This window comes from Balaenoptera ricei, chromosome 4 (assembly GCF_028023285.1).
Source record: "Balaenoptera ricei isolate mBalRic1 chromosome 4, mBalRic1.hap2, whole genome shotgun sequence".
In the NCBI taxonomy this organism is placed as follows: Eukaryota; Metazoa; Chordata; class Mammalia; order Artiodactyla; family Balaenopteridae; genus Balaenoptera; species Balaenoptera ricei.
The window spans coordinates 120,141,643-120,158,933 of record NC_082642.1 but is presented as its reverse complement, the minus strand read 5'-3'; the positions used below and the strand labels follow the sequence as shown (position 1 = coordinate 120,158,933).

At 36.6% G+C, this 17,291-nt stretch overlaps 1 protein-coding gene, 1 non-coding gene and 1 pseudogene across 5 annotated transcripts in view; 1 reads left to right on the top strand and 2 right to left on the bottom strand.

The window, feature by feature from the left end:
* Positions 1–914: 914 nt before the first annotated feature.
* On the bottom strand, positions 915–2,643 carry LOC132364418 (small ribosomal subunit protein uS2-like; annotated as a pseudogene).
* LOC132365602 (small nucleolar RNA SNORA62/SNORA6 family) lies at positions 1,501–1,650 on the bottom strand. The gene has a single exon (XR_009503132.1). It is a non-coding gene; the product is annotated as a small nucleolar RNA SNORA62/SNORA6 family (small nucleolar RNA).
* Positions 2,644–4,229: 1,586 nt separating the features above from the next.
* EPHA3 (EPH receptor A3) overlaps positions 4,230–17,291 on the top strand; it is a 367,043-nt gene continuing 353,981 nt past the window's right edge. For 3 of the 4 annotated variants that reach the window (XM_059921355.1, XM_059921353.1, XM_059921352.1), the window contains exon 1: positions 4,230–4,410. In XM_059921355.1, coding sequence (XP_059777338.1) covers positions 4,323–4,410 — 88 coding nt within the window. In that variant the 5' untranslated portion in view covers positions 4,230–4,322. Of the gene's footprint in view, positions 4,411–12,014; positions 12,078–17,291 lie in introns of those variants that run through there. The other variant, XM_059921356.1, reaches the window with a different exon arrangement.

Below are 17,291 nucleotides of genomic sequence, written 5' to 3'. Positions count from 1 at the left end.
CTTAACTATGTCAAAATGATCTTTCTAAAATGCTAATTGAACACATCTCTCTTCTGCCTCACATCACCCTCAAGTCCAGGCTCCTTAGAACAGCTCACAGAATTCACTAGAACCTTGCTCCTCCCTAACCCTCCTGTCTCCTCTTACCCATACCCCTTGACACTGCCTCCAAATCCATGCGCTAGTAATAGAGGTATATGTTATTTCCTCCAAAAAGCATGCTTTTCATGTTTAATCTCTCTTCTCCGAACTCTGTTCTTTAAAACACATCTATCCAGGTGCCGCTCAATTGCCATCTATTCCAAGGAATTTCCCTTTAATTTCTAACTTGAGATACCCCCACCCCTCCACGTTGTACTATGAAAATACTCTACATGCAACTCTATCTAACACTTGCATAATTTCTTGCTGTGATTCTGAATTATTTTAAAGTGCCCTCTTATTCATGTTTTTGACCTCAGTGTCTAGCACATGATTAAGCACATGTTAGGCACTCACCTTCTGTTGAACTGAACAATGAGGGGAATTAAATATTGCAAATGTCTTAGTCATCTCCCTCTTCCTCAGCCCCCAAAATCCAGTTTTTTCCTTTGGGGTATATAGTTTGTTTCACCTCAAACGTGTATTTTAATTTCATCATGTATCTTCCTTCTTTCTGTCAGATGGATTCTAGTTCAGTTCCTTATTAGTTATTTAAAAATGGCTTCAAATCTCACCATTCTGCCTCAGATTTTCCCTCCTTCACATTCAGCAGTGGTTCTCAAATGTCAGGGATCAAAAGGATTACCTGCAGAGCTTGTCAAGTTGCAAGTTCTTGGGTCCCAACCTCAGAGATTCAGATTCCATGAGCCTGTGGTGGGCAGAAGGGGTGTGCACTTTTTTTTTTTTTTTTTTAAGAAACCGTTTATTTTCCGTCAACCTATTTCCATTTTAGGAGTTTGTGGAAGAACAGTGTAAGACCACTCAGTGGTTGTTCCTACCCACTCAGTGGCCAGAGCAGTGGGAGCTGCAGACCAGTCTTCAGTGGCGGGCTGAGCACTCCAGTCAGTGGGGAACTGCTGAATAGGCACAGAGGGCACCTGCACACCTTCAGACCAGTCTGCCACCTCAGGCTGAGTAGCAGTGAACTCAGGAGCTGGAGCAGTCCATTCACCCTGAAATTCCTCCTTGCTCACAGCTTTCTCAGCTGCCGCCTGCTCTTCCTTTTCAATCTCTTCAGGATCTCTGTAGAAGTAGAGATCAGGCATGACCTCCCATGGGTGTTCATAGGAGATGGTGCCACGCATGCGCAGAACTTCCCGGGCAAGCATCACCACATCAAACCCACTGAGTGAGCTCCCTTTTTAGGATCTTACAACAGGATACATCAAGTTAGTCTGAAAACAGAAATGTCTGAGAGGTCCTAAGTGAGAAATAATGGAGAAAAGCAGAAGAAAACACAGGCCATTTTAAAAATGTTTTTTCATCTCTCCTTAAAGCTTTCATACATTAAAATCATACATTTGTAGCAAGTATTACTATCAAACTCCACTCATTGGGCCAGAGACCCTTGTGGTGTTAGCGAAAAACTTGCCCCTCAGGTAGCACACTACCTACACTTGTGAGTTCATTGGCCAGTGGCCTCAACTCCAAGCTCTAACAATGTGCAGGGGATGTGCACTTTTAATAAGTATTCCAGGTACTTCAATAGCAGGTGGACCCTATACAACAGGTGGAGATGCTCAATGCTATCAGTAAATTTTTTTCCTAAAACCCAGATATGATCAAGTTCTTACTTGCTGAAACGCTTTTTATGTCCCTCTTTCATCTAGAATATATTGTAAAATCATTGACATGTGGCATAGAAATTTCTGCAGTTTCCAATCTGCCTTTCAGGGAACATCTCCTACTACTCTGTCCCCCCTCCTCTTCTCTTTCCTGTATCCTAGCCCTTTTGGTACCACATATGCTCTTTGCTCTATACATGTCAGATGCTTTCTTTTGCCCTGACTTGGAAACTATTATGATTTTGTTTATGTTCCATCTGCTTGCCTGCAGTGCCTTCCAAACCATTCTCCAATTAGCGAACTCCTACTCATCCTTCAAACTACAACTCAGTTATTACTTTTTTGATGAGGCTTTCCCTGAATTGGCTGCCCACACCTCTATCCCTCCTACTACTACTTTGGCTAAATTCCTTGCACCCCTATGTTTGCTGACATCATTCTTTTTCACATCTATTCAAAATGGCATTCAGATTATGGAAACTTCTTGTTGTCCAATGTCTCTTGAGCTAGAGAGTCTATAATTGAGAGATCCTATATTATTTACTTTCTATTCCCAGGCCAGGAATTGCTTTTTACTTATTTTCACACTATTGTAGCTTCTTTCAAACATGAATGCCTCTTTCCACAGTGACAAGCGGTTTAAGTGTGAAAAGAGAAGTAGTGTAAGGGGAAGCCAGTATACATGGATATCAGCACATTGCCATGTTTTTCCAAAATGTTTTTAAATTTTGTCACTTCCAAATAAGGCTTTATTTTTCTTTCAAGTTTCAGAAAAAATTTATCTGAACCTAGAACAATGGAAAGACTAAAATTGTGTTGGAACTTTAAAAAGTGCCAGAGTCACCACTATCTGAATCTTCTGTTCAGTACCTGTCATTATTTTCAATTCTGACAGACTTGGCACTTGAAGGGGGTTCTACAGCCTCCGGTGACATAATGTGGGAAGAAGTTAGAGATACAAAGTAACAAGGCACACACACAAAAAGTTAGCAGTCACTCTTTTTTCCTGGCTTCCTCTACCCACCCACCCCCAACCGTTGATCCCAGCAGACAAACTAGTATCAGAAGCCACTTATTTAAATTCATGTGAAAATCATGTTCTCTCATTAAAAACATAGTGTTTGTGAAAAGAATACTTATTAGCAAAGCCTTTCAAATCCTTATTTAGATTCCACAACTTAAAGCTCTAAAATTGATCACTGATCTTACAGCTGTCAACTTACCTTTACTTTCCAGAGTTGTGCAAGGAATGTAAGAGTCTTGTTTTCTGTTTAGAATAGGAAAAGATTGATGAGCAGGAGGATATTTGAGTGATCATTTTCTGGGGAATATTTTAAAGATACGCAAGAATAGTTCTCAAAATAGAAATTACAAAATTATTTGGCTGAAATAGATTGCAATTATGTTGTCCAGCAAGGGAACTGGAAATAAGAGAAACCATTTATAACCATGGTGTAAAGTAAGTGAGAAAGTGTAAGGACACTATTATTTAGTCTTTGGATTTGGAATGCTAAAGAACAGCTTCCAACTATTATCAGATTGGAAGTGGCTGGAAAGCTAAATGGGAAGCTGTGAATTATGCATTGTTTATCTCACAGAACTCAGAGATCCGAATGCTAGATAGTGAAGGAGGGAGGGTAGTGACGCGCTGTCAAGAACTTCAGGCTTGACTTCTATTACTCTTATTTATACCCACAGCATAGAACAAGGGATGCGTGCTGACCTGCAGCTATTCCTAGGGCTGGGTTTGCTCACTTCCTTTGGATGCTGAAGGTTACTTCCTAGTTTGGAAAACCAAAGTGCACTTTATGCACACGGAAATCCTGTGCCAAATCTCTTTAAAAAGTCCTGACACCACTTGGTGTAGAAGTGAAGAGACTTTCTGATCTGGGGTGCGTATTAGTGTCTTTCTGCACCAGAAAGGGCTTGCGAAGAGTTATGATCCCACTGAACACAGTGAAGGAATAATCCCAATTTTCCTTTGAATACAATCAACAATCTTTTCTTTTAAATGAAGGGCTCCTGTTCTTTTAATAACAAACATTTCTCTGGCATTTCAGTTTCTTTTCCATTCACTCTGCCATATGACACTCTAGCAGGGTTTCTGGTTTCTTCAGGGGATTAACCTACAAGAGCATGTACTGCAAACAATAAAATAGCTGCTTTCCATTGAAAATAAGGAGGGGGTGTTTTTCTCTCCTCACCGCTACCCTCCACCACCGCACCATCATAACTTCGGGATTTCCTGCGTCTTTGGTGACGCCCGCGACCCCCACCCCCTTCCGCCCCAGCTCGGTGCTTCAGAGCTGTCTGCGAGACCCCGCGCGCTGTCCTGTTCTTCTTCCGCGCTCGCTTCCGACGGCACTAGGACCCAGGGATGTCCCTGAGCGAGGTTCCAGGAAAGGCAGCCAGACTCCTCCTTATCTCCAGTGTCAAACTTGACATCAGCCTGCGAGCGGAGCATGGTAACTTCTCCAGCAATCAGAGCGCTCCCCCTCACATCAGTGGCATGCTTCATGGAGATATGCTCCTCTCACTGCCCTCTGCACCAGCAACATGGATTGTCACCTCTCCATCCTCCTCCTTCTCAGCTGCTCTGTTCTCAGTTGCTTCGGGGAACTGATTCTCCAACCTTCCAATGAAGGTAAGCCAGGTACAGCGACGCGCACAGCCCTGCCCCGCGGGGCTAACGCTCTTCCAAGCACGTTCTCACCGAAGCCTTTTCAGGTCTTCGAGGTCCCTCCGAATAAAGCAGTTTGCTCTCAGAGTAAACTAAAGAGGTGCTTTTATTTTCGGCTGTCTTCTAAAACACTCTAAGAGATAATTTTGGATTACCTAAACCTAAAATGTGTTTTAAATCTGATACCAATTCAAGCAATTATCTTGTTTGCCAATTTTAAGCAGAAAGAAAGAAAAATCCTCCAGTTTTACAACCCGGTATGTTAATTGCCAAATAGTCATGGCAGTATTTTATTTCCTAATTATGACCATGTAGTACTCTGAGAAGTTTAAAAGAATATTCCACCCTCCTCTCTAGATTCTTTAGTATGTTTAAAGGTAATGACAGGTTGTTCCAACTTAGGATCATGGCATTTAAGAATGGGCTAAAGCGAAATCAGAGTTTGTTGAAGCGGAGATGTGTGTGTGTGTGTGTGTGTGTGTGTTTATGTTGCAACTGCTGTATTGAAGTGATGTGTATCCCGCCAGGCGGTGGTTTGCTCTGTGGTACAGGTTCTAATGAGCAGCATATGCCACGTTAACACAAGTAATATTTGCAGGAATTACAATAAGCTGAGATTGGATTTTCTTTGTTTAAGGGCTTATATACGAATAGGAGAATGTATTTAATGAATAGTGAAAACTCCTGGGTAGGTGTAGTAAATAACTGAACAGCAAATTAAGAAAGAATGTTCATATGCAGCAAAGGGTATTTCCTTAGTGCTGGGTTATTTATTTTCCTCCTAATGGGCATTCATCCCTTTTCAATGGATTAAAGTGCAAACCTAATATTAAGGACACCAATGTTTCCTATAAGATTTTGTGCCTAATAGAGACATTGCCTTTTTCCTGTATACCTTTTATGATCTATTCCTAATGATTTGTGAATATAATCGCTAACTCTTAAGAAAAACTTTTCTGAATAATTGATTGCTTTCAAGCAACACTTACAACTTTGATTTCCTCTTAATCATTTTGAACTTATAACAATATTTAGCAATTTAGCAATACTGAGAAGTTGATGTGCAAATGCTACATTTTATGTTATGTCACTAACTAAAAAATATATTGGCAAGCCAGTACTGTTGTATATTGTATATATTATTTTTTAAAAACACAAGTAAAAACTCAAAAATATTTAGAAACTTTTTAATTAAATATAAAAACTGCCTCTCATATTTGGTGACCTACTTTCACTGCTAATAGAGCAGTTTAATTTCATTCTTTCCTTAGTGACTGCTTTTATCAACTTGGCAGATTTCATTAAATTTTTTGTCTTTTTTTATTGGGAAATTAAAAATTCTAAAATAAAAGGATCAAGAAATTATCTTACCTTCAAGTGACTTTTTTTTACAAATCAAATTAAAATGTTTATTTGAAAGTAATGGTCAATCATTTTTTATGAATGAAAGGCAAGCGTAGTTATCTGTATAATGAGTAACATATAAGTATGTTAAAATTAGTGTTTATTCTTTTTGTTTCTTTGAAAATATTAAAGTATTGATAATAGTAGAAAACAGTAATATTATTCCCATATTGCTATGATAAATTGTATTTCTCCAGATGGAATATTTATAAACTATTTAGATAATGGATTGTAGTGAATTAATAATGCACAGGGATATAGCGACTCATTAATGAGAGTCATTATTTGTGTGCAAAATGTAACCTTTCAGTAAATTGCAAGAAAAAAAAAGAGCTTTTAAACTTATTGACACTTACATAAAATTAATGAATATTAATTTAATGAAATAGGAATTATCGAATGCAAATTGCTTTTAAGCCACACCTTATGTATATTTGGGTATATAATGCATATTATTATACAGGCAGATACACATTGACAATATGTATATAAAAAGGTGAATATATTCAGAAAGCTGACATAATTACATTTAATTTGCTTGGGCAAAAGTTTATCTATCCATTGTTTGTGGGATTATTCTTTCCAGATCACGTCCTATGGTAGTCTCCTTTCTCTTCTGAGGTCATGAAGGGAAGCTTTGAAACAAAATGTAAAATGAATGATTTAACTTGGGTAATATTTGAGTAAGATTTCAAATATTAATGCAATAGCTTGGGACATAGTAGTAGAGTTGAACAACATGAAAAGTGAAAAATCCAAATATGTGCCAAGATTTCTATGCAATTCTTCTAACAATGTCATTTGAATAAAAAGCAATGCTTATGAAAATTCATATATTGGGTGGAAGGAATAATGATAAAATGAATCTCATTAATAAAGGTTTCTAATATAAATTTTGAGAACTGCAATACAAAATACTAGGTTGTATTTAAAATGATATGTTAAAAATTATATTTCAACACTATAGAAAATTTACTAGAAATCTACTAGAATTTATTTTGCAATCTATTATGAAGATAGTCATGATAGAACTAAAAGAGAACAAAAACCTAACCACTGAGTTAATTGCTAGGAAATGTGTCATTGTGTGACTTTTTTTTTTAATCTGAGAATTGATAATCAAATTTCAATTTTGAAATGCCATGGGTCCATGATAAGAGAAAAATACTTAGAAAAAAAGTTTAGTATGAACTTTCCTTTTATTAATCCGGTTACAGATAACTTTCTAATATGCCTTCAAGAAAATGATTCCAGATGATACTTTCTATGACTGGCTTCTTTGATGATAATTATTTATAATTCTGATGATTACTTAAATCAAGAATTGGCCTATATACTTAAATAGAAACTTTACAAAAGCTGAAGGGAACTTTATTAAAATCTTACCAGGTCTGTTTACATGACACACTAAGAAAAAACTTCCATGGGAAATCAACTACTTTTCATGACAAAATAGGATTGTTACATTATGTATTATTAGAAAAGTTTATATATTTGCTCCCTGTTCCCATCCCAGATGGATGATGATAATGTTAAATAAAAATAACTTTACAAAGAGGTTAAAACTTGATATAAAGTAAAGAATTGACTGTTGTTTGTTTAATCTCTTTTAGCAGTGGATAAAGTAATCTCTTTAGACACTTCTACATTTGAAGCTTTCTGAGGCAGAATGCACTGCTTATTCATCAGTACATAATATACTAAATCATTTTTCTATCCAAAAGTGTTCGTAATTTAGATTAACATTTACCTATAGAGTCCTTTACACTGGAAACTAGTTTTCAAAATTAAAGTGAATAAAATTCAATCTTCATACATATACTACTTTTTTTGGGAGACTTTTATTGGAGTGGTAGGCACACTATATGAAATGTATTTCACTGAACGTAAGTCACTTAAGTACAAAAGGATACTATGTGATCGTTTAAAGCTTAAAAGTAAAACTTAGAGATGAACACTGTATGCTTCCCTTTGAATATTAAGCAAATGATGGAGACAATAAACATTTAAATAATAGATTTTTCCCTTTTTAAAAATCAGTATGACTTGGCATCATTTTCATGTATAAACACTTATCCTCAAATAATAATACATTGTGGTTGAAATATTAATAGAGAACTAAGCTGTCATATCACCTTTATAGTTTTTTTTAAAGAGAGTTTACATTTGCTTTTAATAGCATTTTATCATTCTAGACTAAATAATTGAATGCATTATACATTTTTGTAATTTAATAGCTTTCCTAATAGCTCGCCCCTACTTCCCCCCAACAGTTATAACTTTGCTATTTGCCTGGAGGTAGGAGAAACCTTAATTTCACTATTTTATAACCCACAACAGTTAACACTTGACCTAGGTCATTAACAGGATTATCAGCAAATTTGTTTAAGCTTTTACTGACAACCTGAATTGCTACGATAATATTTTGATTGTGCCGGAAAGAAACTTCTTGCAACCTCTCAAAATCTATCATGAAATTAATTCATTCTGAATCTATATCTTCCTAAAGACTAATATTGATAATAATAATTCAAGTGGGGAAATGTCCACTTGGATACCCCATTCTCCTTACTCTTATGTTTTATATATCACGCCATTCTTGTCCTTGTGATAAATGAGAAATTAAAAACTCTTAAATAGTAAATATTCTTGCAATAACAATAGATTCATAAGGACAAACCAGCTTCATCGTAACTATGAACAGATTCAATTTTATACTTTCTTATTATTGGTACTGTAGTTAATATGATTTTTCTACCCATTTCAAGATATAAAGTCAATTGAATATGTTTATAACTCAGAAGCAACTGGAACCATAAAAGGGAAACTACATATAACAAAACAACATTACCCCGTGGAAGATTATGGTTGCATTTTATATAAAGTTGTCTTTCCCATGAAACACTAGTAATTGGGAGCTACAATGAAAAGTACATAAAATGAACACAAACATTTTAAACAAAACGTTGTGTACAATCAGAACTTAAAGGTATTTTTTTAACATTGTGTAGTAGATTTAGGGAGTTTCATGTGAAGATTTTTATTACTTGAATATAATGATTGTTTACTCTTTGCTTTTATAAACAATTTAGTAGTTTCACCTTGATTCATAAGAAACTTATTATCTTTAAAGAAAAGACAATAAGATTCTTTATCGTGTCTATATATTATCCACATTTTAATATTCAAATTTTGGTGTGTTCTTTAAGAGTCCTTCACTTTTAATAGTTTCTCAAAATAACTTTCTTTATGAAGATCCCTAAATGTTAAAATTGTTTCTGAAACTCTGGACTTTTTTCTGAAATAAAATACATGCAATTTTTAAACATCAAATAATCAGTTACATATGCAAAGGATTTTTAGAGGCAAAACATATTTCCACAGTATATTTGATTTACTAACTTCAACACAAATGGAAACAGCAAGAACTGTTCTTGAGAGTTACATTCTCCAAGTCATAAAATCTTCAAGAAAATATTAATAAAACTTTCCACAAATCATCAAAACTCGATAAGTTCTTACAGACATTTACTTACTAGTAGATCTGTGATGTGGGTTACCTTTGATTTTAGTCATTTTCCAATGATTTTGTTTGGCATAAATACTAGATGGAAGGAGAAATATGTATTTCTTGGAAAAACACTGTTTTGCAAATCATTTTCTGTGAAGATCCTCAACTTTATTTTTTACACACTTGTCTTTAAAACTTTTAATAAATCTTGTTCTTTTAATTCCTGTTTGATAAAAGATTTAGAAAAATAGATGCAGGTGCCCCCTTTTTGATTCTGTTTTCAGAGATCTGGATTTTATCACCAGGGAGGGTCAGAGCAGGGCTTTTACCAAGTGCACAAGTAGCTTTCCACAGATTTTTCAAATAAAGGGATGACTGGTGGTGTAAAACGTTCATTATATTATTCATCCAGGTATACTGTAAACCAGGATTAGAAATTTATTTCTAAGAAATTTGAAAACCTTAATTCTTCTGTAATGACTTTAGAAATAAAAACATTCTTGGACGTTTATAAAATGCAAAGGATTCCAAGACACAAATCAATCTAGGCAGACACCCCTCCTGGAAATCAGGGTGTGGGCACATGTGCACCCCTTGATTTCACTCTCTGTGTCTGTTACCAGCTCCCTAGAATCAGGTAGTTCTTGGAATCTGGCAGAAGTTTTCCTCTTGGAAAAGTCTGAAAGTCAGCAAGTTTTAGTTTGCCTCCTACCAGCTTTATGTGAAATTAAAAAAAAAAAAAAAAAGGTGGTGGATTACAAAGAGAAAAAACGTCTTTGCAAGAGAAAAGAAAATAAAAAGTCGTTTAGAAAGATGGAGAGGTAGAGAAATGCAAAGATTCTAAAACCAATGATAATATTTGTCTTTTGCTTAAAAGAAAAATATTTATCACGTCAAACATCTGGCTAATCAATTTTTAGTAGATCTCTAAAAACCTGCACACACACACACAAAAGGGTGTGTGTTTGGGGCGGGGTGCGGGTTTGGGGGGCGTTGCGTGCTTTTGTTTCTCCTCTCAAGTTCACACGCTTTTGATTTTTCCCCTGAAGAAAATATTTTGTCTAGGAAAGTTTTGAGAGTGTAAGCCAAACCCCTTTGGAAGCCTGGGCCTATGCATGTGGAGGATGGATGGAATCAAAACCAGTTCAGCAGTAAAGCCCCCAACTTGGAGTGATGTTATTAAACTGGAAGCCCTGAGTGGGGAACCCCCTCCCTCCCTTCATTTTTAAACCATGTCCTGCTGTTCCAGTCAAAGCAGAGGGTGAAAATCCACATAATCCAAACCAACATGGTGAAGTCAGAATAATAGGCGAGGATTGAGGGGGAAAACAAGTGGCAGCACTGTACAAATAAACTGTTGTGAATAACCTTAGCCATGAACTGGGGCGGCCACAGGAGGTATGATGGCGCTTCTCTTCCTTCGCATCACACCTCCCACATTTGATAATGCAATACTGATTAAATTCCAAAAGTGTGCCCTGAGAAATTTTAGCACGAAACAGAGCTTTACGGGGAATTCCAGGGATGTGGCAACCGAGGGGTGAGCAGGCGCCCTCGCGGCCACCACACCCACCACCAGGGCATCTTAACCTCAAACTCTCCTCCGCCGCCGGGACCAGGCTCATAGGTGCGGCGGGAAAACGGAGTCTACCAACAATTCACTACTTTTCACTCCTCATCGGATTCAAGATCGGATCAGAAAAGCCCATCTCCGGGTCCACGTCCCCCAGCTCAGCTCAGCCCTCGGGGTTCGGTGGTTCTTTGTGCGCGAGCGTCTCCGAGCCCGGCGGCCAAAGCGCGCTGCCCGGGCGCTGCGAGCCAGCGCGGCCTCCCGCGGGCGGCGGGCGGCGAGCACGCGCGGAGCCCCTGCGGCGGCCGCCTTCTTGCCGGCGGCCGGCGCCGGACGCTCGCCGCCGGGGCGGAGGCTGGAGCCAGGGGAGCGCGAGGGCGCCAAGTTCGGCGGAAACTAGGGCCGGGCGTAGGCGGGGCGGGCCAGAGGGAAACGTGCGCCCTCTGCCTGCGGCCACGGAGCTGCCGACGCTCGGAGAGGAGGCGTCCTCCGCAGCACCTGGGACTCTCCTTACCTGGGGAGAGCGCGAGCGGCTCGGACGCGCCAGGCAAGTCCCGACTTTCCCAACGGGCTCTGACCCGAGGTCTCTGTCGCCCTCACCCTCAACTCCCCACCTCCCTCCATAGCTGGCAGTCTTTGCAGCTTGGCGTCTATAGTTGGCGCGGTCTGTCCTCCTAACTTCCGGCCCCGCAAGGTGACAGGTGCAGGAGGGGGACAGGGTTCTCCAGGGTTCACAGAATTCCCTGGAGAGTTGGGAAAGCGCCTCGTACCCTGCCCGCTCGGTTGGGACGAGCCTGAGACGTCCATTGTCCTGCTTGCTGCTGTGTTTCCCGACCCCTTTGCTATTTCTTGAATTTTCAAAAGATGTCTCTCCAGAAGAAAATGAAGAACTTTTTTTTTTTTTTTTTTTCAGTTTTCTTTAAGACCATCTACTGATGTCACCTGTTAGGTCCCTCGGGAGAGCTAAGGGGCATGTTCTACAAACCCCCTCCCCACCCCGTGCACAATCGAAAGTTGTCTGTTTTCCCCACAGCCCCATATTTGATTGGCACCGTTTTTTTTATTAAAACAGGATTTTCCCTCTTCTGATTTTGGGAGTAAACCTGGAATGGGCCAGGAAGGGTTTCTGGGAGCGGTATTACCGAGGTAGGTTAGTAGTTGTATGATGCTGATGTTTGTGTGGTCATCAAAACTTTAGTGTTTTTCATAAAAGATAGAATTGTTGAATCCAGGGCATTCCAAGACTAAATATGGCTTCAGTGTCATGCCCAGTAATCAGATAACAATTACACAGAGTTCCACTGGTTGGAAAGATTTTTCCCTTACATTGTCATTGAGTACTTACTGGACCTCATTTAATCTTAAAGCTGCCCTAAAGTAGGTATTATGACATCTCCCATTTTACAACTGAGGAAACTAAGTAAACTCATCGTAATAAATTAGTAACTGAGCCTGGCCCTCTCTTGTCTGTCTTCTGATTTTAACCTCATATGTTTTCTCTTGTACACAAATGCCTGTAAATTAAAGAGGTCTCCTATTCAGGAAAAGCACTAGCTTCTCAACCTCAATCCTACTGACTATACCAATGTGTCTTGTTGACTCCCCCAAAAAAATCTTAGAAATACTCAGTATTGGAGTGAAAACTCAGACTTCAAAGTACTTTCAAAAAAGTACTTCAAAGAGTACTTTGAATCTGCAGTGTTTACCCTCATAAAGTATGATTATCTGCTCAGGCTGGGGACTCACTAAGAATTAAAAAAAATTTGATGTGGATAGAGGAATAAAAGATGTGATCTGTGATGTTTTTTCTTCATGCATTCTTACCTCTGTCTTCCTTTCCTGACACTCAGACACTCCTTTCCTCACCCTGGAAAGATTCTTATCAAGAATTCCATACACAGAGATTGTGAGGCAATTATCAATATAACCTGGATGTGATTTTTTTTTAGTTTTATATAATAAAAATGAAGTGTGAATTAACTATTGGAATTGTCATAAAGGTCAGTAATGGGTGGAAGTAGAACTTGGCCTAAAAAGTAGACTTTAATTTCTATGGAAACTTTCCCCTATTTGAAAGATAATTTATATATTACTTAAGATGAGAAAATAAATTATAAAGACTTATATCCTCTTTCATAAAAACACTTGTACTCTATTTAAGTGGAGGCATTGAGAAAAGGTAGCTAAAACAGGGTTTTGAAAGGTAGCAAATTAAGTTGGGGGCAATTATATTTTTCACGTGGGTGTTTCAGCACATATGTTTTGCATTAATTGCTGCAATAAATTCTGTTAACCTGGCAAAGAGCAAAAATAGCATATTGATGACATCAGGCTTTCAAATCAGAAAGCTGCTTTCAGTACCTTGCTTTCTTCTCTGCAACATGAGAAAAAAAGTTTTCAAACATGTTATCCTTTAGGTTCCCAATGAGTTTTCTAACCACTCAAGCTACTGGCACATTTTCCATGAGCAAAAGCGAAGGCTTAGCAACAAACTTTTGTTTTCTCACTTCTGATGGATTAGAATCAACAACTGTTTTCCCTACTATTTAGTGTTCTAGTTCATATATGATTTTGCAGAGCTCTCTCAAGTCAAGAAAATGTAAACGTGACTTCAAAATCTCCAAACTGAGATGCCTCTTGTTTTAAGACAAAAATTCTTGACAGATTACCCAGTGGGGACTGGAGCAAGGGGAGAAGCCTGGGTTAATTTTATTGCTGATAAGTCTATTTAATCAACATAAAAATGGTTTCATCTTGAATTTTCTATATATTCACTAAGGAGAGGTTAATTTATCGTCTTTCAAATAATAAAGATAGACCAATAAACTCTGCAGGTCCAGTAAAAAAATAACACGCATCCCCCCCCACCCCCGCCCCCTCCCTTGATAAAAAATGAGACTTTAAAGTTTATTTTTTGCCAGTGATAAAGTTAGTTGGTTTCTAATTAATATGAAATTTAGGCATTCCCTATCTATCTCAGAATGAGTACGGGAAATAGAGAACAGCTTGTTAGTAGTTAACATATACTTTATTTCTTGATTTTCAAACGTAATTTAGCAATAAATAAAATTCTATCGATTTTAGAAAGGTACATTTTTTTTATTGCATATGATAGCAATCTTCACACTGAGAAGTTAGGCTGGGAAGCTGATTTCCAATCGCTTCCTTGCAGATTGTCTAAATAATCCTCTGGTTAAGCAGAACAACACTCCGAGGAAAAGTCTATGTGCAACACTGTGTGTGAGTGTGTGTATGTATGTGTGTGTGTGCGCATGTGTATGACCAACAGTATTGTCCCCTTACGTAACTGAACCATTCCCTTTAAATTTTCCTTTCCAAAGGTGATCCTTTGGAAACTTAAGTTTTACTACCCTAGCCCTAGTGAAAACATTAGAACTCTACATTTAATTTCAAAGGCATAAATTTAAAAAACATTAAAATGAATTAAGAAAAATGTTAAGAAAAAAATTAACTCATCTTTCATACTACAATAATTTGGTTTATTTACCAAACAGTGCACACCTGAGAATTAGTTACTGGATTTTGGAAAAAGAAGGTTATCGACATGTTGAAAGGCCTTGAAGATAACAGCTTAGTTGGGACAGGTGACTACAAAATGAATACTTACATAAAAAAACTTTTAACATAGACGTGAAAGTTATAAAAAGTGCATTATGAATCTTTACAGAAGATTAGCTGCCTAAAACAGAGTCCCTGGAATATAAGGAAGATTTTTTTAAAAAGATAAAGTTAGTAATAACAATAAATTAGTAAAAAGAAAGGGAGAAGACTAAATGATTTGCCTAATTTCCTGTGATAGGGATAATTATAACCCAGATTTTTTTTTACTGCATATATCTAGAAAACTTTATAAATAATTTGAATGAATGCATAATAAATACATATACAAGTAAAAAGCACTTTTGAAAGAACCAAACATTCAGAAATAGCTATTTTAATAAGCACATATCTAAGCTCAATGTAAATTCTGTGTGAACGTATACATGCACACACGTGTGTGTATTGGAAATGCACATGATTGAATATCAAAAAAGACCATCCCAAAATAGAAGCTTCTATAGGTGGTATTCATATTATGACTACACTACCAAGAAAAAACTGAGATTTGTCTGAATTCTGCATTCTCTTGCAGTGATAAATGAAGTTTCCTGACCAGCACAGCACTAATTGTTTGATACTTTCCATTGACACTATGCTCCTAATATGAAAAATAAAGGGCTAGAGTTTTGAATTAAACTGATAGGCATGTGGCACTTCACTGGATCCTTTGTGGGTCTTTATAAAGACCCATATTTATACAATGAAGAGTTTGTTTATATGTGTGTGTGTGTATGTCTGTAGACAACAGTCATGGTGTATGACATAAAGTCTAGATGTAGATATCCTCTAGAATATGATGAAGTCAAAGCTATATCCTGATTTTAATTTTCCAGAAATTTAAACCAATTTATTCTGCATTATGCTTCTTTTAAAATTAAAAAAAAGTTTTGTGATATAAAAATGTCCAAAGAATGTTTTTAAATTGAAATTTAATTTCATCACTACACTTTTTGTTCCCTACGTTAAAATTTGAATCCTTATATCCAAGGGACTTACAAGCACATTTTTATTTTGAAAATAACTACTATATTAGAATTGTTTTGTAGGCCATCTTCTACATTCTATTCCATTTTCATAGCCATTGTTCAAACCCTGACTAAACAGGTAGCTTATATTTAGTAGTCAAAGGTTAATAATCAAGCGATATAATAAAAAATATATACCAAGACAGCCTGAATTTATGGTGTGAAGGCAAAATATATGTGCTAATGCTTGAGCACCTATTTGCCCTAATGATTATTTATATAATTTCAAATTGAAGGATATATTTTCATTTTTCACTTTTTAATCTGTCAAAAAAGTCCTTTCAAAGTAGAAATAAACAAATGTTTCTGTTCTAGAACACTTTAAAAAGCTAAAATGTGTTGAAAAAGTACAATGTTTACATAATCATTAATGTTCTACTTTTAGTACCTTACATTTTGGGAAACACATTTCACTTGTCTAAATGATTCATAATACAGGTTGACAATGCACAGAAGCAAAGAGACCTGCTATTCTAGGGACCATTATCAAAGCTGAGGTTGTTAATGTAGTAAAACCTCATTGACAGTAGAACATCCCCACTCATTTATTTGAAAGAATTATTTTGTTATAAGAACACATTCCCAAGGGATATTTTAATAGCTGTTTTCTCCATAAGAGTATTAATATCAGAGTGACCTTCAGGTTTCTCAGATTAAAAAGAAAAAAATAGAAAATTTTAACACTTTAGAAGCAACAGAGAGTTAACATTTACTAAAGTATCCAAGTTTCAAGTAGAATTTTGGTCTGTGTTTCTGTTATTTCCTTGAGCTGCTCTAGTCATGAGAACACAAGACATCTTACTGTAAGACTATGTTTTGATTCCAACGACTTCTTCCTGCTGTTGGCAAAGATTGAGATGCGTCAGCTAATTACAGTTTCTTCTTTAATTAGGACCTGCCTGTATAGAAGTTAATCTAAAATTATTGCCCAGGAAGAAAAGCTAATAAGAAAAATTTGATAGTATACCACCTTGTCCAGAAATCTGCTTGTATCCCATAAATAAGCCATTGATACCATGCAACAAGGGGTTTTTCACAGAAATGTCTAGCACTACACATTTTTAAAAATTTTTACATAATTATTTTTCTTGGTTATTTGATTGAGAAATTATCATAAATTTATACTTCTATGACACAAAATGCCTGTAAAATTTAACATAGATTACAGGAAGTTTTATCTACCCACAATTAATAGATTATAGTTGACTTCATTTATAGTTTAAAACATTTTTATAATTTTTAGTCTGTGAAATACAATATTAATGATCTATTACAAAGATGTTTTAATTATGTTTAGTTAGAAATAAACATAAACAGGAAGCCTATAGGAGCTGTTAACTAAGCAAATATAATCCTAGTAGATAAAAGTTATGTTGAAATAGATAAGTACATTAATAAAACTGACTTCTCTAAATTTCTTCTCTGTGGCATACCTGGGTGTGTACAGGAAAAACGAAAAGCTGAACTTTGGTGGACTCCTGTCAGAAAATACATCTTGATTTCTTGATTCCATGTTATGGTTGACCAGAGTACCATACAGAGAATTACAACACTGAGATCAAAATGTATTACTTCCTGTATCATTTTCTTCTATTTGCAACATTTAAGTATAACTTAGGAGCAGATTAAAGGACTCTTCTGCTGTCTGTAACCTAGAGCAAAGCTACTCTTTTCATCATAACAGAAAGAGATGAAAATGATAAAGATAAATAGT